The 25,782-nt window shown below is 38.0% G+C and overlaps 1 protein-coding gene across 1 annotated transcript in view; it reads right to left on the bottom strand.

Annotated features, from left to right (window-relative positions):
• Nucleotides 1–25,782, bottom strand: part of SCAPER (S-phase cyclin A associated protein in the ER) — a 580,407-nt gene that overhangs the window by 212,675 nt on the left and 341,950 nt on the right. The window contains exon 23 of the mRNA XM_053594624.1: nucleotides 17,176–17,302. Within this exon, the coding sequence (XP_053450599.1) occupies nucleotides 17,176–17,302 (127 nt within the window). The remainder of the gene's footprint in view (nucleotides 1–17,175; nucleotides 17,303–25,782) is intronic.

Raw genomic sequence — 25,782 nt, 5'->3', positions numbered from 1 at the left:
GGGACAGGAATTTAGTAAGTATCCTGGTGGACTTGAGCCTCACCAAGAGAGAAGGCTGAAGAACGCACATCAACACCGCAGAGGCAAGTTGTGATCACAAGGACGCAAACAAAAGGTACAAAATCCACCACCAAGCGGACGGGAGTCCCCCTCCCCCATGAGACCGGCTCTAGAGCCCCACAATTGAACAAGCGGGCAGAAATTAAAGGCCCTCCCACTACACTCCACGGGAGAGACCTTCTAAAAACTGGACCTACCTCCCCTACTGGGGTGCCGTGGCGTTCTCCTGCCGGGCATAGGGCTGAATAAAACTTTGGGAATCCTTTGCCGGCAACGCTGAATCCCCGGCGCTCCCCTCCCGCCCACTGAGGTCTGGAGGCCTGTCCCCCAGGACTTCGGATCCTTGGGTGATTTCTCAAGGGGAGTGGACAGTCCCCGAGTTGCGACTCGTCAGCATTGACTCTGAGGCGCGCCGAGTGAGGAGAGGGCACCGGGCTGAGGGGGAGTCACGCCTCGCGGCACTTCCCTGCGGTGCAGTGCACCAACCCTCCCCGGGCATACGGGGCCCAAGACTGAATCAGACTCTGGCCTCCCCGCTGAGAGCTGAGAACCCCTACTCTCACTCGGGGTCTGAGGGCCTATCCCCCAGGAGTTCGGCTCCTTGGGTGATTTCTCGAGGGGAGTGCACAGTGCCTGAGCTGCGTCAGGTCAGCGCTGACTCTGGGACACGTGAGCGAGGAGAGGGCACTCTGCTGAGGGGAAATCAAGCCTTGGCGGCACTTCCCTGCGGTGCAGTGCAGGAGCCCTCCCCGGACCGTAGTATTGCGTGAAACTGAATGAAACTCTAGCTTCCCCCTGCCCCACTCCCAATCGGGGTCTGGGGGCCCATCCCCCAAGAGTTGTGATTCTTGGGGGATCTCTTAAGGGGTGTGGACCCAGCACAAACTGCGGCCGCTCAGTGCTGACTCTGGGGCGCGGGACAGAGGAGAAAAGGGTCGCCTGAGTGCCCACACCAGAGCAGCAGTTCCCTGGAGGTAGATCAACAGCCGTTTTTTCTTTAACGGCAGAACGCTCACTTCTGCATATTCTGAGGCCACACCCCCTGTCTCCCTGGGCAACCAGAGGAGGCCACCTGTGACACGGCTCACAAACCCGGAAGCCTCCAGGGCGGGGCCGACCCAGAGAGGTGTTCAGACGCAATTCTCCAGCAGCAAAGACGTTTGAACTCAAAACAGCCCGTCTCCTGTAGGCGACGACAGGAACAGAGACAGAACCTCACAAAGTTGTCTGTTCTGTTCTGTTCTGTTCTGTTAGCAGCATGCATCAGGGACGGGGCTAAGCCTGAGTGAACACCTCCTTCCCATCACCTGCATCAAACACTCAAAGATGTCAGGCCCCATCTCCTCCTGCTAGATAGCGACAGTCTGCGGGGGCCTGGCAGACTTCCTTGCGATTCAGGCAGGTGCAAACCCCTTGAGTGTCTGTTCACTGCAGGCAACTGGGTTAGCCATCTGCAGAGATACCAGTGACTGGGTCCGACGGAGGGGCAAAGTGGGAAAGGAGACGTCAACCTTCCCAGACTGCTCTGTTTGCTGGGTGGCTCCTCCTGACTCCACACTGCACTGGGGTGAGCTGTGTCAGAGGAGTCACCAGGCCCCTGTGATCCAGTTCCCAGAGACCTCTTGAACCCTTCCACCCGAGACAAGTGCCGATTGAGACAGTTGATTCGGACCTTTTGAACTGGGCTAATAGACTGAGGACTCTTCAGGCGGTGCCCTGGGTGTGCGATTGTAGGAAGGTTTGATTCTCCTTTTCCAACTGGGGCCAGAGGTGGGCAGGCAGGGTGACTTAATTGCTGATTTTTCCACACAGCTGAGACTTCAAGCCAGAGTAGAAGTTGAAATAGGATCGAACAGAAACCAGCTGAAAACAACACAGAACCACTTTGCTCCACCACACCAGACAGGGCCCCAGTTTCTCAGGCCACAACCTGTGTGGGCCCTCGATAAAACCCCAGGGGAAAAACCAAAGGGAGTAAACCATGGGGCGGAATCAGCGGAAAAACTCTGGTAACATGAATAACCAGAATAGATCAACCCCCCCAAGAAAAGATACGGCAGATGTGATTGAAGATCCCATTCATAAACAACTGGCTGAGATGTCAGAAGTCGAATTCAGAATTTGGTTTGCAGACAAGATTAATAAACTGGAATTAGGAATTCGAGGAGAAATTCAAAAATTGTCTCAAGAATTTAACGAATTTAAAGACAAAACCACGAAAGACTTAGACACACTGAAGCAAGAATTTACAGCCCTCAAAGATATGAAAAATACAGTAGAATCCCTCAGCAACAGAATGGAGCAAGCAGAAGAAAGGATTTCTGACATTGAAGATAAAGTCTTCGAACGCTCCCAATCTCTCAAAGAGGAAGAGAAATGGAGAGCAAAAACGGATCACTCACTCAGAGAGCACTCAGATAATTCGAAAAAAAACAACATAAGTGTTATAGGAATTTCGGAGAATGATGAAGTGGCTGCCAAGGACACAGAGGCCCTTCTACATGAAATTATGAAAGAAAATTTTCCAGACATGCCTAGAGAATCTGAAATTCAGATAGCAGACAGCTTCAGAACCCCAGCACGATTCAACCCCAATAAGCCATCTCCCAGACATATCATAATTAGCTTCACTAAAGTTAACATGAAAGAGAAGATTCTCAAAGCAGCCCGGCGAAAGAAAACTATTACGTACAAAGGTAAGAATATTAGAATAACTGCAGATCTCTCTGCTGAAACTTTTCAAGCAAGAAGAGGCTGGTCATCAACTTTTAATCTCCTAAAGCAAAAAAACTTTCAACCCAGGATCTTGTATCCAGCTAAACTGAGTTTCATCTATGATGGAGAAATTAAATACTTCAATGACATTCATATGTTGAAAAAATTTGCCATAAGTAAACCAGCTCTTCGGGATGTTCTCAGACCTATCCTCCACAATGACCAACCCAATCCTATACCACAAAAGTAAACTCACTCAGAAACTTCGGATCAAACTCCAACTTCCACACTGGCGAAAGGATTAAAAATGTCCACTGGACCTTTGAAAAACTTGATACCCAAAATTCCACCAGACTTATCAATACTCTCCATCAATGTGAATGGCTTAAACTGTCCTCTAAAGAGGCATAGGTTAGCTGACTGGATACAAAAACTCAAGCCAGATATTTGTTGCATACAAGAGTCACATCTTAACTTAAAACACAAATACAGACTCAGGGTGAAAGGATGGTCATCCATATTTCAGGCAAATGGTAATCAGAAAAAAGCAGGTGTTGCAATTTTATTTGCAGATACAGTAGGCTTTAAACCATCAAAAGTAAGGAAGGACAAGAATGGTCACTTCATATTTGTTAAGGGTAATACTCAACATGATGAGATCTCAATTATTAATATCTATGCACCCAACCAGAATGCACCTCAATTTATAAGAGAAACTCTAACAGACATGAGTAACTTGATTTCCTCCAGCTCCATAATCGTCGGAGATTTCAACACTCCCTTGGCAGTGTTGGATCGATCCTCCAAAAAGAAGCTGAGCAAAGAAATCTTAGATTTAAACCTAACCATCCAATATTTAGATTTAGCAGACATCTACAGAACATTTCATCCCAACAAAACTGAATACACATACTTCTCATCAGCCCACGGAACTTACTCCAAAATTGACCACATTTTAGGTCACAAGTCTAACCTCAGTAAATTTAAAGGAATAGAAATTATTCCATGCATCTTCTCAGACCATCATGGAATAAAACTTGAATTGAGTAAAAACAGGAATCTGCATACCCATACAAAAACATGGAAGTTAAATAACCTTATGCTGAATGATAGCTGGGTCAGAGATGAGATTAAGAAAGAAATCGCCAATTTTTTGGAACAAAACGACAATGAAGACACAAACTATCAGAACCTCTGGGACACTGCAAAGGCAGTTCTAAGAGGGAAATTTATAGCACTGCAAGCCTTCCTCAAGAGAACGGAAAGAGAGGAAGTTAACAACTTAATGGGACATCTCAAGCAACTGGAAAAGGAAGAACATTCCAACCCCAAACCCAGTAGAAGAAAAGAAATAACCAAAATTAGAGCAGAATTAAATGAAATTGAAAACGAAAGAATTAGACAACAGATCAATAAATCAAAAAGCTGGTTTATTGAAAAGGTCAATATAGATAAACCTCTGGCCAACCTAATCAGAAAAAAAAGAGTAAAATCTCTAATATCATCAATCAGAAACAACAAAGATGAAATAACAATAGACTCATCAGAAATCCAAAAAATCCTTAATGAATATTACAAGAAACTTTATTCTCAGAAATATGAAAATCTGAAGGAAATTGACCGATACTTGGAAGCACGCCACCTTCCAAGACTTAACCAGAATCAAGTGGAAATGTTGAACAGACCCATATCAAGTTCAGAAATAGCATCAACTATACAAAACCTCCCTAAACAGAAACCCCCTGGGACCAGATGGTTTCACGTCAGAATTCTACCAAACCTTTAAAGAGGAATTAGTACCTATATTACTCAACCTGTTCCAAAATGTAGAAAAAGAAGGAAGACTACCCAACACGTTCTATGAAGCAAACATCACCTTGATCCCCAAACCAGGAAAAGACCCAACAAGAAAAGAAAATTATAGACCAATATCACTAATGAATATAGATGCAAAAATATTCAACAAGATCCTAACAAACAGAATCCAGCAACACATCAAACAAATTATACATCATGACCAAGTTGGTTTTATCCCAGGGTCTCAAGGCTGGTTCAATATACGTAAATCTATAAATGTAATTCAGCACATAAACAAATTAAAAAACAAATACCATATGATTCTCTCAATTGATGCAGAAAAAGCTTTTGATAATATCCAGCATCCCTTCATGATCAGAACACTCAAGAAAATTGGTCTAGAAGGGACTTTCCTTAAACTGATAGAGGCTATCTATAGCAAACCCACAGCCAATATCATATTGAATGGAGTTAAATTGGAATCATTTCCACTCAGATCAGGAACCAGACAAGGCCACCCATTGTCTCCATTGCTTTTCAACATTGTAATGGAAGTCTTAGCCACCGCAATTAGGGAAGAAAAGGCGATCAAGGGTATCCATATAGGGTCAGAAGAGACCAAACTTTCGCTCTTCGCAGATGATATGATTGTGTATCTGGAAAACACGAGGGACTCTACTACAAAACTCCTAGAAGTGATCAAGAAATACAGCAGCGTCTCAGGTTACAAAATCAACATCCATAAATCGGTAGCCTTTATATACACCAACAACAGTCAAGTTGAAAAAGCAGTTAAGGACTCTATCCCATTCACAGTAGTGCCAAAGAAGATGAAATATTTGGGAATTTACCTAACAAAAGACGTGAAAGATCTCTATAAAGAGAACTATGAAACTCTAAGAAAAGAAATAGCTGAAAATGTTAACAAATGGAAGAACATACCATGCTCATGGCTGGGAAGAATCAACATTATCAAAATGTCCATACTACCCAAAGCAATATATAATTTCAACGCACTCCCTATTAAAGTTCCACTGTCATATTTTAAAGATCTTGAAAAAACAATACTTCGTTTTATATGGAATCAGAAAAAACCTCGAATAGCCAAGACATTACTCAGAAATAAAAACAAAACAGGAGGAATCACTCTACCAGACCTCAGACTTTACTACAAATCGATAGTGATCAAAACAGCATGGTATTGGCACAAAAACAGAGAAGTAGATATCTGGAACAGAATAGAGAACCAAGAGATGAATCCAGCTACTTACCGCTATTTGATTTTTGACAAGCCAATTAAAAACATTCAGTGGGGAAAAGATTCCCTACTTAACAAATGGTGCTGGGTGAACTGGCTGGCAACCTGCAGAAGACTGAAATTGGACCCACACCTTTCAGCATTAACTAAGATAGACTCTCATTGGATTAAGGATTTAAACTTAAGACATGAAACTATAAAAATACTAGAGTAGAATGCAGGGAAAACCCTTGAAGAAATTGGTCTGGGTGAGTATTTCATGAGGAGAACCCCCCGGGCAATTGAAGCAGCTTCAAAAATACACTACTGGGACTTGATCAAACTAAAAAGCTTCTGCACAGCTAAGAACACAGTAAGCAGAGCAAGCAGACAGCCCTCAGAATGGGAGAAGATATTTGCAGGGTATATCTCTGACAAAGGTTTAATAACCAGAATCCACAGAGAACTCAAATGCATCAGCAAGAAAAAAACAAGGGATCCCATTGCAGGCTGGGCAAGGGATTTGAAGAGAAACTTCCCTGAGGAAGACAGGTGCACAGCCTTCAGACATATGAAAAAATGCTCATCATCTTTAATCATCAGAGAAATGCAAATCAAAACTACTTTGAGATATCATCTAACTCCACTGAGACTAGCCTATATCACAAAATCTCAAGACCAGAGATGTTGGCGTGGATGTGGAGAAAAGGGAACACTTCTGCACTGCTGGTGGGAATGCAAATTAATACATTCCTTTTGGAAAGATATATGGAGAACACTCAGAGATCTAAAAATAGATCTGCCATTCAATCCTGTAATCCCTCTGCTGGGCATATACCCAGAAGACCAAAAATCACAACATAACAAAGATATTTGTACCAGAATGTTTATTGCAGCCCAATTCATAATTGCTAAGTCATGGAAAAAGCCCAAGTGCCCATCGATCCACGAATGGATTAATAAATTGTGGTATATGTACACCATGGAATACTATGCAGCCTTAAAGAAAGATGGAGACTTTACCTCTTTCATGTTTACATGGATGGAGCTGGAACATATTCTTCTTAGTAAAGTATCTCAAGAATGGAAGAAAAAGTACCCAATGTACTCAGCCCTACTATGAAACTAATTTGGGGCTCTCACATGAAAGCTATAACCCAGTTACAACCTAACAATAGGGGGAAGTGGGAAAGGGAGGGGCGGGTGGTGGGTAGAGGGAGGGGGATCGGTGGGATCACACCTGCGGTGCATCTTACAGGGGTATTTGCAAAACTTGGTAAATGTAGAATGTAAATGTTTTGGCACAGTAACTGAGATAACGCCGGAAAGGCTATGTTAACCATTGTGATAAAAATGTGTCAAATGGTCTATGAATCGAGTGTATGATGCCCCATGATCATATCAATGTATACAGTTATGATTTAATAAAAAAAAGAAAGAAAAAAAAAAAGAAAAGCTCTCGACTAATCCACAAGGATTAGTGATTTATTTTCTCTCAGGCTAAGTGTGGTTTAAACAGCCACAACAGTTGGCAAAAAGAGGAAGAAGGCAAGAAGCAGTTTCTACCTTCCACAAGTATCTATCTGTTAGTGGAATTTTACAAGATACATTTTGAAAACATCAAAGCATGGCAGGGTTTGCTATGGGTATTACAAAGTAAACCATAATTTGACATTTCTCAATTCAGTTCAAATCATGAATGCTGCCAGCAATGTGGTTTGCTTATTTGGGTTCAAGAGATTCACAGCTGAACCTCTATTTAATTTGGCATGATTCTATAAAGTCAGGAAAGGCAACTGGACAGACTCCATGTCCAATCCATCTGTTTAAACTGTTTACTTACAGTAACAGCATACAAATGTCTCATGTTACTGATAAACCACAGAAAGCTTCTGGGATGCTGTTACTATCCAAACTTCAATGTAATGTTCACGATCACAGAGTAATGAGAAAATTCAATGCAAATACAAATCACATTGCTCACTTGGACCAAATTTAAATCAATGGTCACAATGAGGAAAATGACTTGGCATATCTAAGCATGTATTAGAAACTCTTATTTGCAATAATTAAACATTTCTGCAACAAAAGGGTCTTCTGTCTGAGGCAATTTAATTTACCTTGACTTTTTAAAAGTAATTTTATATGAAATATAAATGTACAGAAAATTCAGAACAATTGGAAGACACCTAAGTACAATTCAAAGAATAATTAAAATTTGAACATCGTACAACCTCTATCCAGTCAAGAAAAAGACTAGAAGTACTTAAGAAGCCACACAGGTGACTCTATCTGATCACACATCCCACCCTCCTCTCTCAGGAATCATTAATTACCCTAATTTTTGTGAGAAAATTTTTCTGTATTTTCTTTGTTTTTACCACCTACATACACATTCCAAAACAAGGTAGGTAATTTTGTCTTTTCCTGAACTTTATGCAACTGGAATAGTGTGTGTGTGTGTGTGTGTATATATATGTATATATATAAATGTGTGTGTGTATGTATGTAGATGTACATATACATACACACACAAACATGCTTTTTTTGGTGACATGTTTCTCTCACTAAGCATTGTTTGTGAGATACATCCATTCTGTTATGCTCAGATGTGTTTCATTCATTTTCATTGTTCAATAATATTCCATTATATGAACATACCACAATTTGTAAATCTAGCTGTTGGTGGATACTTGGGCTATTTTCCAGATTTAGTGACTATAAATGTATACAAATGTTGCTACTGAACATCCGTATACATGTCTCCTGGTGCATATACTCATTGCCTTCTATCGGGTAGATACTGAAAAGTGGAAAATGATCTCATGTCTGCAACTTTAGCTGTTTTCTACATAGTACTATCAGTTATTCTTCTTATGAACATTCCCATTGCTCTAGATCTTTGCCAATATTTGGTATTTTTAGTCTTTTAAAATTTCTTGTCATTTAGATAAATAAATCACATTATTAAAAGTTTTAAATTTGAATTACCTGATTACTAAAGAGGCTGACTACCTTCACATTTATTTATTGGTTATTTGGATTTCTCCTTCTGGAATACCTATTTCTTTACTGAATTTGTGTTTTTTCCTCCCTACTTTGTAGGAATTTCTTATATAATCTGAATCTCTCTTCTTCCTTGATTATACATATAAAAATACTTTTCCATTCTGTTGCTTGTCCTTTTACTATTTTCCTGGTATCTTTTGATGAACAAAAATTCCTATTTTTAATGTAGCCAAATTTATCAACTTGCCCTTTATTGCTAATGTCTTTTTCTTGTTCAGGCAAAACCCCAAGGTCAAGAAGAGAATAATCTGCATTAGCTCCTAAAAGTTTGGTTTCTCTTTTTATATTTAGGTCCATCTGAAATTAATTTTTTATGATGTGAAGTAGAGGTCAAGTTTAATTTTTTGAAAACAAGGACATTCAATCATTGCAGCATCATCTGCTAAATAGAGCATACTTTCCCATAGTGCTTTGTGGCGCCTCCCTTTCTCAAATATGCACAGTCAAATGCCTCATTTGTCATGGATCAAGCATACATACATGAGTGGGGCTGCTTACAAATGCAATTATGTTCCATTATTCTTTTTCCCCATCTTTGCTCCAATAGCACATTATCTTAATTACTGTGGCTGTATAGAACGTTTCGTTAGCTGGTAAAGCAAATACTCCCATGTTACTTTTTTTTGTTTTGGTCATTACTGATTCTCTGAAATACTGTATTTTAATTTTAAATACTTAATTTCTACTTTCTCAAAATACAGTGTCAGAACTTTAACTGGAATTTAATCAAATCTACAAATAAGTCTGGAGAAATAAGAAAAATATGCTAATGTGAGTTTTCTGGCCCACAAACATGATAGATTTACTCCTAGATATTTAATATTTTGACATTATAATTAATTTTTATATTCTGTCCTTATATCAAGTAGCCTTGTTAAACTTATTAGTTCTAATATTTATTGGTAAATTATTTTGAATTTTCTATGTACAACTGATGTCATTTGCTAATAATGACTATTTTACTTTTTCTCTCAAAATCTTATCACTTTTATTTATTTGGTCCACTAGCTAGAATCTCAATTTTAAGCAAAAGTGTTGACAGCAGGCATTCTCTTTTTGTTCCCAATTTCAAAGGGAAAATTTTCAACATGTCACCAGTAAATATGATTTTGCCATACATTTTTTTGGTAGATTCAATTTGTCAGATGAAGAAAATTTCCTTCTATTCATGGTTTAGTTGAATTTTTATCATTAATTAATACAGAACTTACCAAATACATTCATAGCACCTTTTAGATGTTCACTTATCACTTTTTTCCTTTTATTCTGATATGGCAGACATGATTTTTTAATGCTAAACCAAATGCTGACTATCTTGGTTAAGTCTAACTTCATATGCTATATTAATCTTATTACACAGTGAATGATTTAGTTTACTAAAGTTTTGTTTTAGGAAATCTGAATCCCAGTTTGTAAGTGAGATTGGCTTATAATTTGATTTTCTTTAGTTTCACTCTGATGTTTGTAGATATGTCTTTCTTTTTATTTACCTTGCTTGGGCTTCATTGGATTTCTTAAATTTGTAGACTGATTTATAAGTCTTGGAAACCTGTAAATGACAATCACTTCAGATACCATTTCTGTCCCACTCTCTTCTCTCCTCTGGGGCTCTCTACCTACACATAAGTTAGACAGTTTCACTATATATTGCATATCTCCTATACTCTTTTTTGTATTTTCTCTACCTTTTTCTTTCTATGCTCTATCTGGATTCTTTCTTATAATGTATCTTTTGGTACACTGATTCTCTTTTTCTTAATTTCAAATATTAAGCAAATACAAATGTTTTTGTTATATGGATACCCTGTATAGTGCTTTTGGTGTGTCCGTGCACCAGTATTCAGTGCACCCAATAGGTAACTTTTTATCCTACACCTACCCTTGTACACACCCCACATCTTGGTTTCCAAGGTCCTGTATATCTCTTTGGTGATTCTCTCTTTAGCTGTTTATTCTGCTGTTCCCTCATCTATATTTTTCTTAATTTTGATTATTAAAATGTTTGGTTCTCAAATTTTTACTTTCTCTCAAATGTGCTATAAATCTTTTAAAAAAGTTAATACTTACATCTTGAACATTGTAAACATAGTTCTGAACCCTCTGTAGATCTGTTTTTATTGACTTTTATTCATGTAGTCTTGCCCCTTTGTATGCCTAATTACTGTGCCAAATATTCTATTTAAATTATTTTGCAGAAGTAATTTGAGATTTCAGTTGCTATAATCTTTCTCCAGAGTAAATTGTCTATTTGCTTTTCTTAGGCACCTGAAATGCTAGCAATTTAAGAACATTTTAATATTTTTACAGTGATTTAGATTTTCCCATCTACCCAGGTGATTTGTATCTGAGTTGAATCTGTACAATGACTGGGGTACTTCCTATTACCCTCTCTCTCCCTGGACAGTCCTTTAAGATTCCAAACCAAGCCGGACACAGTGGCTCATGCCTATAATCCCAGCACTGTTGGAGGATGAGGAGGGAGAATTGCTTGAGCTCAGGAGTTCGAGACTTCCCTGAGCGAGAGTGAGACCCCGATTCCTAAAAAAGTGAAAAACCCAGCTGAGCGCAGAGGCAAGCACCTGTAATCCCAGCAGCTTCTGGAGGCTGAGGCAGCGGGACGCCCACAGCCCGAGTCTGAGGTTGCAGTGAGCTATGATGCCTCTGCACTCTGCTGAGGGCATAAGGTGGGACTCTATCTCAGCAACAACAACAACAACAACAACAACAACAACAAAGATTCAAACCAAATATGAGGTTTTTTGCCACAGCCACTATCACTGATAGTTGTAGATGCCAACATTTTCCCCCACCAGTTCTGTGACAATGCCAAAAGTACTACTTAGTTTTTCCTCTACCTCTTTTGGATCACCAATGGTACCCAGACCAAAGTGTGAAAATCTGGATCCTGGCTCAGTAATTGTTCACTATTTTGTTAGCAATTCAGTTCCAGTTTTGTCTCTAGTTTTATTGTCACCAGCAGGACAGTTCTGGATTACCTACTCTGTTAACTACTACTAAGTCCATTCTTGTAAATATTTTCCAGCTTGTGTTTTGCTTAAAAAATTTTTGAAAATATTAAGGGGGTACAAATATTTTAGGTTACATGGATCACTTTTGTGATGCTTGAGTTCTGGCTATCAGTATGCCTGTCACCCAAACAGTGTTCACAGTACACACTAAGTTGGGCTATCTCCTCCCCTCCGGTTGCTTTACTCTGAGGTTTTCTTCCCTCTGTGCACATACATGTGTGCTCACTGGTTAGTTCCAATTAATAGTAAGTACATGTGGTATTTGTTTTTCCATTCTTGAGACACTTCATTTGGGAAAATGGTTTCCAGTTCCATCCAGATTGTTGCAAAAGGTATTAATTCATCTTTTTTGTATAGCTGAGTATTCCACAGTGTATATACCCACATTTTATTAATCCACTCATGAACTGATGGGCACTTGTGTTGATTCCACATCATCGCAATTGTCAACTGTGCTGCAATAAACATTCAAGTGCATATATGTTTTTGATAAAATGACTTATTTTTCTTTGGGTAAATACTCAGTAGTGGGATTACTGGATTGAATGGTAGGTCTCCTTATAGTTCTTTGAGGAATCTCCATACTATTTTCCATAGAGGTTGTACTAATTTGCAGTCCCACCAACAGTGTATAAGAATTCCTTTCTCTCAATGTCTATGCCAGCATCTATTGCTTTTGGACTTTTAAATAAATGCCCTTCTAACTGGGATAAAGGGATATTTCAATGTGCTTTTCATTTGCAGTTTCCTGATGATAAGTGATGTTGAGTATTTTTTCATATGTTTACTGGCCAATTTGCTTTCTTTTTTTGAGAAGTGTCTGTTCATGTCTTTTACCTACTTTTTAACAGGGTTGGTTGTTGTCTTGCTGACTTGCTTGCCTTCTTTGTAAATTCTGGCTATTACCTCTTAATGGATGTCCTGTTTCTTTGTATTGCATGTGGCACTGTCACCACTCCTATTGAACATAGTGCTGGAAGTCCTAGTCAGGGTAATCAGACAAGAGAAGAATATTAAGGGAATCCAAATTGGGAAAGAGGAGGTCAAACTATTGGTCTTTGTCTACGATATAATCTTGTATCTAGGAAACCCCCAAAATCCACCAAGAGCCTCCTGAAATTAATAAATAAATTCATCAGAGTTTCAGGATACAAAATCATTGTGTGTAAATCAGAAGCATTTATATATATTAATAATACTGAAGCTGAGAGTCAAATCAAAGACCCCATACCATCATGATAGCTACAAAGAAAATAAAATACCTAGGAATATACTTAACTAAGGAGATGAAAGATCTCTACAAGGAGAACTACAAAACTCTGAGGAAAGAAATCACAGGGGCTACAAACAAATAAAAAACATTTCATTCTCATGGACAGATAGCTTCAACATAAGGGATTTACAATTTCTGTGTAATCTCCATTAAGTTACCAAGGTCATGCTTCACATATCTAAAAAAAAAATAATTCTGCTCTTCATTTGGAATCATAGAAGAGCCCAAATACCCAAAGCAATCTTAAGCAAAAAGAACAAACCGGGAGGCATCACATTAACAGACTTCAAACTACAGTTCAAGGTTTTAGTAACCACAACAGCATGATATTGGGACAAAAATGGAGACATGGACCAATGGAACAGAACAGAGAACCCACATGTAAACCTATGCAACTGATCTTTGACAAAGCAGATACACTTACACTGACATACACTGGGGAAAGATGCCCTATTCAATGGATGGTGCTTGGCTTTTACTTTTAGGAAGTATAGTTTTACAATCTGTGACTAGTTAATTACAAAGCCTTGCCATTTCAGTTTCTGTTTCTTCATGTCTCATCATGACTGACTTACTTTTGCACCTCGTTGTTTTTTAACTAAAGTCAATTGTCCTTGCAAAATTATTTAACATGAAATAATACAGGTGATATGAATTTGGGCTGCAAATCTATGCCAGGGCTGGATGATAACTTTCACTGTGCCAATATACTTTCTTTATAGTTCTAGGGGTGGGATGAGAGGGCTCACTGTTATGTAAGGGAGTAGGATGTTGCAGTCTTATCTTTATGAAAGGAAAATGGGGAAAATCTACTGTTAGACTTAATACCTTCAGCAGCCATTAGGGTTTTACTTTTGTCCCTTTACCCTGTGAAACCTGTAAACCACAACTCAACTTGGCCAGTCTGGCAAATGCTTTGGGGAACATTCAGTTTTATGTACAACTTCCTAAATTCTGGCTCTCCCCATCCCTTTCGCCTGGTAATTCTTTAAGTTCTTCTTTGCTCTTTGATGCTTTTAAGAAAATGCTCCCCAACCCTAGCATTTTCATGTTTTTGTTGGGTAAGTTGGTACAAGTACCCTAGACCAAGATATGTCTATAAACAGAAGTGGCTAAAGATTTTTAAAAGCATAACACATTAAACAAAGCTTATGAACTTTTTATGTCTGAATAGAATCAGAGAACCCAAAAAGCCAGACGGTACCTGAGACACATGGTAAGTACTACAAAACCCAGGTCTCCCTGCTTTCTGCTCTTTTCCATTATAAGAGTGTTTGCATACATCACAAGTTTAACCTGTTAGCTCTAACATAGTTTTCAGAACTTTAGAAAAACTATCTTAGGAAAAACTGTGTCAAAGCAATCATGAAAAGCATCTGTGGTTTGAGATCTAGATTAAGTTAATAATCTAGACCTCAAGAGTCCTCTGTCACCATTCCTCCATGGGTGCTGGTCCATGTTCCACCAGTCCCACCCTTTTCACTTGTAGACTGTCTTCAAATCCTTCACTGGGCACTTGGCTTTGGCTCTAATGATTTTGTTACCCTAGGCAGTTTTCCAAACAAAAAGTAATGGTTATTTACAATTCCTAGACTGAAATCATAAATATCATCAGCTGAATTACACTGAAATGACAGCCTAACTCTACAGAAGTCTTCACAAAATGAGTGTGTCTTGGCTAGGTAAAAAGGATTTTAGTTATAAAAGTAGCAGAAAGATCTTATTGTAGGTAACTTTAAACTGTTAGGTGGTCCTGCAGTATATACTCAGAGGACAGCTTTACAGCAAAGTTCCTGACACAGACCATTTAGACTAGGAGCCAGACATTTTTCTCAGTGAAATTATAAGGAATCAGTGGTATTCCAGTAAATTGCCCTTTTGTGAATGAAATAACTTGGATTTTTATACTGAATACCTTTCTCATATAGATCATTCTACTTTTTCCTCAAAAATTCTGTGATTACCTCAATCTAAAACAACATTCATGAGATAAAGTATGGGTAGTGGTATCTTTAAGCAATTGCCTTTTAAGTCAGTGTAAGTATCCTTTATACTTTACAAAAATAATTATTACATACTAATCTTGGAAAAGATTAGAGTTTTTTTCCTAAGGCCCATCAAACCTCTCACTCCATATGCTAAATGTCTGACAACTACCAGTTTCTGAACCTCTGACATCTGACAGGGGGATGTCACACAGCAGAACCAACTCTTCCAAGCTCTGCTGTGCTGCCACGCTGCCTATGCTGCTCTCACTCACACACTATCTGACACCACAGTGCAGCTAAGCACCGTCTTGTAAAGTTGGCCATTCACCTGCCTGAGAACCCAGCCAATGTGAGCCTGAGGCACAGGCCCCAGACTGCAGCAGTGATTCTCAAAATACAGCCCTTGGACCTGCACATGCCCCAGCCTGCAGCAGCATTAGCATCATTTGGAAACATATTAAAAATAAAAATTTGGGGAGTCCAAATTTACTTAATCAGAAATCCAGGGTAGGGCCTGGCAATCTGCATTCAGGCAATTCTGACACAATTACAGCCTGAGACTCCCTGATTTAAAGAAATTTCCTTGATACAAGAATGTCTGTGGGTACACTCACACACTCTCTGCCCCCCAACATACACACATACCCCGAAATGTCCATTATTGAGAAAATGGATAAAAAAATTGTAATATTATCACAATGAAGTATTTACTATACATTAGAGAAAAGGAATGAAAAACAGCTCCATTTATAAAGTTAAATAAAACTCAGAACATGATTTTGACTGAAAAAATATTGTAGAAGTCTATGAAGTAAAAAATGAGCAAAACTAAATAACATTATTTAAGTGATAAGGCAATAAAGCTCTATTCACTGCAGGGGACTGTGGTAATGTAAGAAAGGATCACCCTGGGAACCCATAAATGTACTGGTAATAGTCTAACTCTTACATTGGGTGGTGAGTTCATAGTTGTTCATTATATTTCTACTATTTTAATTACCATTTTTTAAAAAATAAATGAAGTATTTTACATAGTAATTTTAAATCAGAAAAAGAAAAAGGCAGTTAATAAACAAAGATGGCCATTACCTTAAATGGAAAATTAGAGACAACTAAACTGTTATAAATTATGTAAAAAACTGTGATATGTTTATTCAGCTACAAAGAATTTTACAAGACATGAGAAAGAGTTATGATAAAATTAGCCAGATAAAATAATGTAAAAAGTACAACAAAAGGATTATAAAATAAATTAAAATTTTAATAGTTGATATTATAAAGAGTTTTATTTCTTTGTATATGCAACATTTCATTTTTCTACAGTGACTAATAAATACCTTTAAAATCATTAAGGATGTTTTAACTATAATTGAAACACTCAATGGCTCTAATCAGGGGTGTCCAACCTGGAGTCTACAGGCTGCCTGATGATTTTCTGAGGACTTTTTTGCTTATCTGTGGTGTCAGATATCATTAAAAATATACACGGACTTTTTTTTTTTTGGCTAACTAGCTTTTGTTGGTGTTTATGTATTTACTGTGTGGCCCAAGACAACTCCCATTCTTCCAATGTGCAGCAGAAATAAAAAGTTGGACTCCCTTGCTGTAAGTCATTAAAGAAATCTGCCAATCTCTTAGAAACGGGAGAAATTGGTGTTTTGTAGAAGTACGATTGTGTTTATGATCTATATAATTCAAAATTTTATATTTTCTGCCATAAAATCATATATCTTTATTATTATTATTGCTGATTAAGGAATTTCATTTTGTTTGTATGAGGAAAACATGAATGAGAAAACCAAGACCTAAAGAGGTCTTTAATTAAAAAAATTGAAAACACTTTTGATTAAACAACTGAAAACAATTTAAAGGTACAAAATTAAAAAACATCCATCAATTGAAAACACAAAAGAAAGGCATATACTGAGATCTACTTTCTAGTCCTAGTTATCAGAGTGAGAAAGGACCACAAAGATTAAGGTTAAAAGTCAGGGATCAGCCACATACCTCTTTTTCCAATATCCTAGAGATCTCACCTAGTGTCCGATCTAAAGCAGAAATCTTATTGTTTGCCCATGAGCCACTGTCTTGTACTTGTAGTTGTTTTAGAAGATCTTTGGCTAATCGTTGAAGCCTTTAATTCAAAATGAAAGGAAAGAATGACATTAATGATTGGACTATAATATTTCATTTTCCTAAACATTTTGAAACACAAGTTACTTTCAGTATTATATATGAACATGCTTCATAGAGGACCTGAGGGGAGGTAAAAACGAACAACTCACAAGGCTGGTATTACTTCGTATTCACTTCTACCAATCTAACCCTCACGGCACAAAACAGAACTAGAGGATGGTATGACCCTTAAAGTAGAAAAGAACTAGAAATAGGGAGATGACGGCAGAGAAAATAGGTACGAGAACCTGAACGGGTTTTTACATTTTGATTTAAATCCTCAAGGTAGGCTTGGAAATTATAAACATTGTAAATTCTCAGAATGTTAAACTCCTTGTGTTCTAGTTTGCAGGTAGTTTGAGGACTGCCTACCACTGTAGATGTCATTGGACAACAGAGTGCTTATTTGCTTTTCACAGGAAAAGCTATGGATTACCCATACTGTAAGGTTCTTCATTAAGAGGACTGTGTGTAGTACTTCTTTGCTGCTCTTATTTCAAATTCATTCTCTCTTGTGGTTCTCTGTGTTACTCCTATTAGACAAACCCCTCCAGTGGTGATAATGTTTGTTTAGCTCTTACTGTGAGCAAGGCGCCATTCTTGGTGCCTTGCATTATTTAGCCAGATTAATGAAAACTGCCAGTCTTTTCTATTTCCAAACCTGAAAAAAAGTCATACCAAGCAAAAGACTGGTATGACTGCTGAGTCAAGAGATTACCAAGTCTCTCTGTTCTGATCATTCTCTCATTATCCTCAAAGACTTGCTTCATATATTTATTCCTCACTCTCTTCAAAATTCTACCCTTTCCTTTTTGTCTCTTTCATAAAAAGATCTTATGCTTCATAGAGAAAATGGAAGCTACTGGAACACCCCCCCCCCCCACACACACACACACATACGTTCTGCCACAAAATCGACAAGTCTATCTATGGTTTACACATCCGCTCCTTTGTTTCTCTTACAATCAAGGAGGGCCGTCCCTCCCATGTATGGCTAATCCCACCACAAAGGCTCTATATCCATGAGGTCTTTCCGGATCTCAGTCCCTCTGCCTCCTGCGTCAGTGTCTTTACAAATATTCTTCATTTCTTCCTTCTGAAATGCTTCCTCCACTCCTACACTGCCTAGCATATTCTTATTTACCCTTGGGTTCTTAGCACAAACATTCCTTTCCCTGATTTGACTATATTCCCTCAAAGTACTCATCAGAGGTGAACAAATATTTAACTAACTAGTTTCACATCCGGGTTCTAGCAGGCAGAATTCTCCGTGAGGATGAAAATGTTCTCTTTCTGCACTGCACAGCAGGAGAGGGGCTGCCCACATATGGCTAGTAAGCACTTGAAGTGCAGTTAGTGTGACTGAGGAACTGAATTTTAAATTGTATTTAACTTTAATAATTAAAATGTCCACAGTCACACGTGGCTGGAAGCTGGTGTACTGCATAGCACAGAAGCAGAGCATTAACTTCATGAGAGAGCACTTGTTTCCCTGCCACTGATTTGTCCTTCCCAATGAGCATGCCACTTACACAGACACGCACCTGATAGATATTAAATGAATAGTATATAAAGACATTTCTTCTTTATATTAATCTTAATAATATCTATAACATAATAGGTTACAAAATACTTTCATGTACATGGTCATATTTAATCTGCTCAACAATATTGTTGGTTAGTATTATTCCTATTTGAAAAATGAAAAAAGTAAGGCTCAGGGAAATTAGGTGACTTTCCAAAGGAAACACTGTTAGTGAAAGGTATGACTGAGACTCAAAATCTAAGCATTTGATCTTCAAATCTCATACTTTTGTCTTTATATCAATTTAAAGAAGGAATTTTATTCACAAATGAATAATTTCTTAGAATACAATTTTATCTAAAAATTTATTATGAAAAATTTAATAATTTCTCAAAAGCAGCTGTGGCTAAAAAGTACTTGTAAACTCTAGTGTAAACATAAGCTGTCTATGTAAAGTTTACTTTAGTAAATCAAAGAACAAACATATAAATTCTAAACTCTAAGTACCTATGATGAATTCTGGCTCTAGCACATACAATGTATATAAATCCTGGGTAAGTTACTTAACTTCTCTGAATCTCAATTTCTTTATCTTAAAAAACAGGATAATATTTTTCCTTTAGAGTTTTTGGAGATTAGAGATAAGTAAAGTAATATACCTTTCAGCATTTACTAGACATTTAATAAATAGTCAACTATTAACATCCTGCACTGACAGAAGATCTTAATCTAACAAAAGGAAAAAGGGAATATAAAAATGCAAAAAGAATAATAGCAATTATTTCTTTTCCCTTCTAATCAAATATGGGCTAGAGGCCCATCTGATTAGAGTAACTGACCTTATCATACAGAAAAATACTGGCAGTGGACTTCATTGACTTCATTATGATAGATAAGTAGCCACTTCAGCTTTTGGCTAAAGTCTGCACCCCATGTAACTAAATATCCAGCTTTAGCAATGGATGCATATGAACCTGGCAGAATTCTGACCAAGAATGCGCACATTCCACTGAAAACTGGGATCACTTAGGGAAGCACAAGGACTACTTTAATTCACAGAATACAAGAGGCTTATATTTCGCCGTGAGGTAAATCAAATCTGGGGTTCACATGAACCCCCTTCCACGGAAGAATGCCAAATCAAGGGAGGGGATGTTCTGGAAACACGAGCTACACCTCCAACCTCATCCCCTGCCTGCACAGAAATGCCAAAAATAACCCAGGCCCTCAGGAAAACAACTACCAGATTTTGATTTATCCTATAAATAAGTATAGAACGTCACTGAGTCAAGCTCTGAAAGCTGTATCGTTCCTGTTGTGCAAGAACAGGAACTTCTTAGAGAGTGCAGTTTTTTAAAAAAAATTAACATTAAAAATGGACACATAGTTATACATGTTTATGGCATACAGAGATGTTTCAATACATATAATGTATAGTGATCAAATCAGGATAATTAGCATATCCATCATCTCAAACATTTATCATTTCTTTGTGATGGGAACATTCAACATCCACCTTCTAGCTATTTGAAACTATATAAGAAATTGTTAATTGGGTTATTTCTGGCACATAATTTTTCTAGCATGAAAAGAAAAAGTGAAGGCTTTGTAACTCCTAACCAAAAACATGAAAAGTATCAGTCAGCTAAGTATCTTTGTGGGGAATGTTGTAAGATCAGATATTTTCATATTAAAACTTAAATGAATTCCAATAACTGTAAGCTCAAATTAGTCACTGGTAAATGTGAAATGAAAAACTATCTCTCTAAAGAACCTTAACTTTTATCACAGTAAAGCTTAGTTGGGGTGGGGGTTGGGGGGTCCACTAGGATAATTTGGAAGTTTTGGGAAAGTGTAAGAAGGTGGATGGGGTCTACTTTAGCAACTATAATATTGTTCTTTAGAGTGACAGACAAGAAGATATAAATACATTAACTTTTTCCTTTTCTTTCATCTTCCCCATTTGGAAGGTACCAGTTCTAAATGTAGGGTTATTGGTTCCCTTTCTGTTTTTAAATATTATGCTTAGGCCTGTATTTCTAAATATAAAATCTTAAAAAAAATCAAATAATTACCTTTTGATATTCCCACTAAAAGTTTAAAAAAAACCAAAGTACATATAATGCTTCATATAGCAGATGCCTTTCGTGTTTGCCTGCCAACATTCCTTCTTGTTGAAAAAGACCCCGTCTTTCCCTTTTAGGAAACTGCTCCATTCCCACACTTAGAAGGGTAGGCTAGATGTGCTTGAGGCTATCAGGTGTCCTGCTCCAAGGCTCACATTCCTAGAGGAAAGGTCTAGGGAATGCATGCATATTATTTTATAAATAAGCATATATTTAAATATATATAAACACACATGTATCTGTATTTATCTATATATATCAGAAAATACATGTTAACTTTGATACTTCCAATGCATCATTACAGGGTTTTTCTATTCTCCCTGGCTATTTTTAACACCCTTCTCCAGCAGTGAGTAACCTGCCTTTTACCATCCTTAATGTAGGTATTTATTTGACCAATCCCCCGCCCTAACAGATCACCCATCTTTGTTTCTGAATGTATATTCTGGCTCAGAATCTGACTATCCATTGTGGATTCCTTCACATTCTTCACCCTACTTGAGTTTCCCCCTTCACTTGGGCTCTGACAGACCCTGCTGAGATCCTTTCATGCGGAAGCCCAGCTCACTCTGCTGAATCCCCGTACCACGTCATGGTGCTCTGCCCCATACAGATGGAAGCTTCCTTCCTGCTGCTTGGGCTCTGAGCCTGCCCACTGTGCTGCCTCCCTGTACAAACGTTCTCCTCACCCTGCACAGGCTCTAACATCCCCACTGTGCCACTGCTGTCTCTGACTATGCTTCCCCTGCCCCCTGTGCAGATGGCTGCTGGTGCTACCTTACCTAATTGGACTCAGGACTGAATTTTTTGGAAGAACAATAACTGGAGGTAGAGAAAAAGCATTATTTTCATTTGTCAGCTAAAATAATTTTATAAAGAGAAAGTTCTCTTCATTTGCTATTTGGTTATCAAGTCCACGGCGGTACCTGTGGCTCAGAGGGTAGGGCACAGGCCCCATATACCGAGGGTGGCAGGTTCAAACCCAGCTCTGGCCAAACTGCAACCAAAAAATAACCAGGCATTGTGGAGGGCACCTGTAGTCCCAGCTACTTGGGAGGCTGAGGCAAAAGAATTGCCTAAGCCCAAGAGCTGAAGGTTGCTGTGAGCTGTGATGCCACAGCACTCTATTGAGGGCGACAAAGTGAGACTGTCACTAAAAAAAAAAAAAAGTTCACACAGGCAAGAAAAATATTCACTTCTTTGACTTCACTTACTAGTTCTCAAAATAATGAAATGATTTCCCATAATCCTCTGAGGGCAACCAAATAAGCTGTAAAAATACTGTGAACTCATGGTTTTAAATTACTTGACAGGTTTCATTCAGTTGCAATTATTATTCTTTTTGAAGTCTAAATTCTGAAGTCTAAAATTTGGACAATAAGAAACTCTTCAAGTTGGCTCCTAGCAGTCTTGGGCACTTCCTTGCCTTCCAGTATGGTATAAGACATTAAAATCAGAATGAGACATTCTTTAAAATGCTCTTATTTTTTTTAGTGAGAAATGGTGTCTCTATTTTTTTTTGAGACAAGAGTCTCACTCTGTCTACCTGGGGTAGTGTGCTGTGGCATCACAGTTCACAGCAATCTCAAACTCTGGGCCCAAGTGATCCTCTTGCCTCAGCCTCCTGAGCAGCTTAGACTACATGTAGTCTCCACCAATATGCCTGGATAATTTTTTTATTTTTAGTAGAGATGGGATCTCACTATCATTCAGGCTTGTCTCTAACTCTTGAGCTCAAGCAATCCACCTGCCTTAGCTTCCCATATAGGCATGAGCCACCATGCTCAGCCGAGAAATGGTATCTCAAGCCCCAAATCAGTGAGCACTATAGATGTCCACTGCTAATGAGTTGGTCACTCTTTCCAACCCTCTTCAATAAACAGAGCTAAGAAATGAATAAATGTGTGTGACACACATACATACACGTGTGTATGAATGTGTGTTAATCACATATACAGTCGTCCTTCGGCATTCATGGGGGATTGGTTCCAGAACCTCCAAGAGATACCAAAATCCATGGATGCTCAAGTCTCTGATATAAACTGTTGTACTATTTCCATACAAACTACACACATCCTCCTATACACTTTAAATCATCTTTAGATTATATATAACACTTAATACAATGCTATGTATTATATGCTATGTAAATAGTTGTTATGCCATATTGTTTAGGGAATAATCACAAGAAAAAGAAGTACATATTCAGTACAAAGGCAACTATTTTCTTCAAATATTTTTGATCTTCAGGTGGCTAAATCCACAGATATGGAGCCCATGGATATGGAGGGCTGACTACACGCACAAAAATTTATATATTTAATCTTTTTTTAAAGATTATCTTTTCTTTTTTTTTTTTGAGGGTTTTGGCCGGGGCTGGGTTTGAACCCACCAACTCTGGCATATGGGACTGGCGCCCTACCACTTTGAGCCACAGGCACCGCCCAAGACTATCTTTTCTTAAAAGATAAAATGCCTTTTAAGTTCATATAATTCAAATTCAGTGGTATAAGACTTTTACCTAGTCTCTATAATCTTACATCACCAATTGGTTAATTTTTGGCATGTATCTTCCCCATTGCCCCATATCTTTTTCTTACAGTGATATTATACAATTATCTGAGATACAGCCATTGCATACATGTTCTCTTCCTTCTGGAAATCAGTTAATATTAGTTCTACAAGAAGGTATAACTTCAGTGTTCATCACCAGTCCTTATTTTGATGTCTCTTTAGTCATTTTAACTCTTTAAAGTTCATTCTCTATTAGTTTCTTTTTAAATAGGCTGTATTTTTTAAAGAAATTTTAAATTCACAGAAAAACTGAATAGAAAATAATTCCAATGGTATTTAAGATCTCGAAGAAAAGAAAATGTGGGTCAAAGATTCTGTACCTGGCAAAACTGATTTCTGAGGACACAAAATTATGCAAGAACAAGAACTAAGGGAATATTGTTCACATAAACCCTTCCTACAAGAATGAGATTTGGATGCTTTCTCAAATTGTGCTCTACACTTTCCAGGGAAAACATGTCAGTTATTTCAGGATTATCCTTTCCCTTTATCTATATTAGCCCAGGTGCTTCTGTTTTCATTCTCCCACACTGATGCCAAGACCATGCAGGTCTTATGGCTGTTTGTTCTCATCCACTTGTTTTTGGATTTCATGGGAATACCCAGTAATGTGCTTTGGTTGTAAATTCTGTAATGGGGTTTTGGTTTTGTTAATTAATTATCTAGTTCCTAAGTGAGGATTTGAAGAACTGAAAAATGCTTCTGTAGCTACTGTCATTTTGCCAAACCGATGGTTTAAAAGAATATCCTGGTTTTCCTATGGGAAACAGACTGTAGTAAGCAAGGACAGAAGCAGTAAGACTAATCAGGAGGTAGCTGCAATAATGCAGATGAGAGATGATGGCAAATTACCCTAGTGTAGCTATTATGAACGCACTGAACAGTGGTAAGATTCTGAATCTATCTTGAAGGTAGATCCAGCAGAATTTGCTGATGAATTGAAAGTGGAATGTGGAAAAAAAGATGACTCCAAAAACATTACCTTCAATTTAAAGGACAGAGTTACCTTTCTCAAGATAAATAAGATTCTAAGTTATAAGATAATGTTTGGGGACACAGTTTAATAGGAGTTGGATTTTGCACATGCTTATATGGGAAGTCCAAATGAACAGACATCTAGGTGGCAATGCTCAATAGCAAGATGGATATATGCATCTGGAGTACGAGGAAGAGGTCTGGAATGAAGATGTAATTTTAAAATCCATCAGCTGTTTAAAGCCATGAAAATGAATGAGATTACCAAGGGATTAATTCTCATTGAACTCACAGGAAGAAGGCAGGCTCATGAAGTGAGAGGACAAGGAGATAAGAAGGAACAAAGTCAAATATACAGAAAAATTCAGAGAAAGTTGTGTTACATTAACCTCCAATGAATTACATCTTGGTAGCTGTTGAACTTGTACAGTCTCTTCTACAGTGACTATGAACTTGGCCAAATGACAAGCAAAGGCTTCACAAGGGTCCAGGGGTCCTCAAACTTTTTAAACAGGGGGCCAGTTCATTGTCCCTTAGACTGTTGGAGGGCCGGACTATAGTTTAAAAAAAAAAACTGTGAACAAATTCGTATGCACACTGTACATATCTTATTTTGAAGTAAAAAAACAGAACGGAAACAAATACAATTACACTGCCTCATGTGGCCCATGGGCCGCAGTTTGAGGACCTCTGGCTATGCAATAGAATTTTTCATATTTCAGTCACAAAAGTTCTGACTTGGCTACTGGAAGTAGAGGCTCATCCACAGTGAACATCAACTGTCAGGCCATCTAGACCCTCCAGGCCCAGTCCAGTACAAAAAGAAACAACCAGGTACAAGTGATAATAAAGAAGTCAACTGAAGAAAATACTTCAAGATGAGGAGTGGATCAACTGCATCATTTCTTTCTCAATGAATGAACAAAGTGAGAAAGGAGAGACCATTGGATTTAGCAACAAAGAGGCCACTAGACTACTTGACAAGAGGTGTTTTGATGAAATGGTAGAAAAGAAAGCTTATTTAGGGTAAGATAAAGAGAACAGAAGACTAGGAATTGCTTAGGTATAACAAATCTGAGAAGTATTCAAAAATCATTAATTAATGGATCTACTATTGGGAGGGTTCTTAATGATCTCCAAAGTATTATTTATTCTAAGTACAGTGTTCTTTTTCTTTCATAATTGATAGTGATAAAAAATACTGCCTAAAATTGGAAAAGAGTAGCAATTCTTAAACTT

Source organism: Nycticebus coucang, chromosome 6 (assembly GCF_027406575.1).
Source record: "Nycticebus coucang isolate mNycCou1 chromosome 6, mNycCou1.pri, whole genome shotgun sequence".
Taxonomy (NCBI): domain Eukaryota; kingdom Metazoa; phylum Chordata; class Mammalia; order Primates; family Lorisidae; genus Nycticebus; species Nycticebus coucang.
The sequence above is the reverse complement of the archived record's forward strand: the minus strand, read 5'-3'. Positions and strand labels throughout refer to the sequence as shown.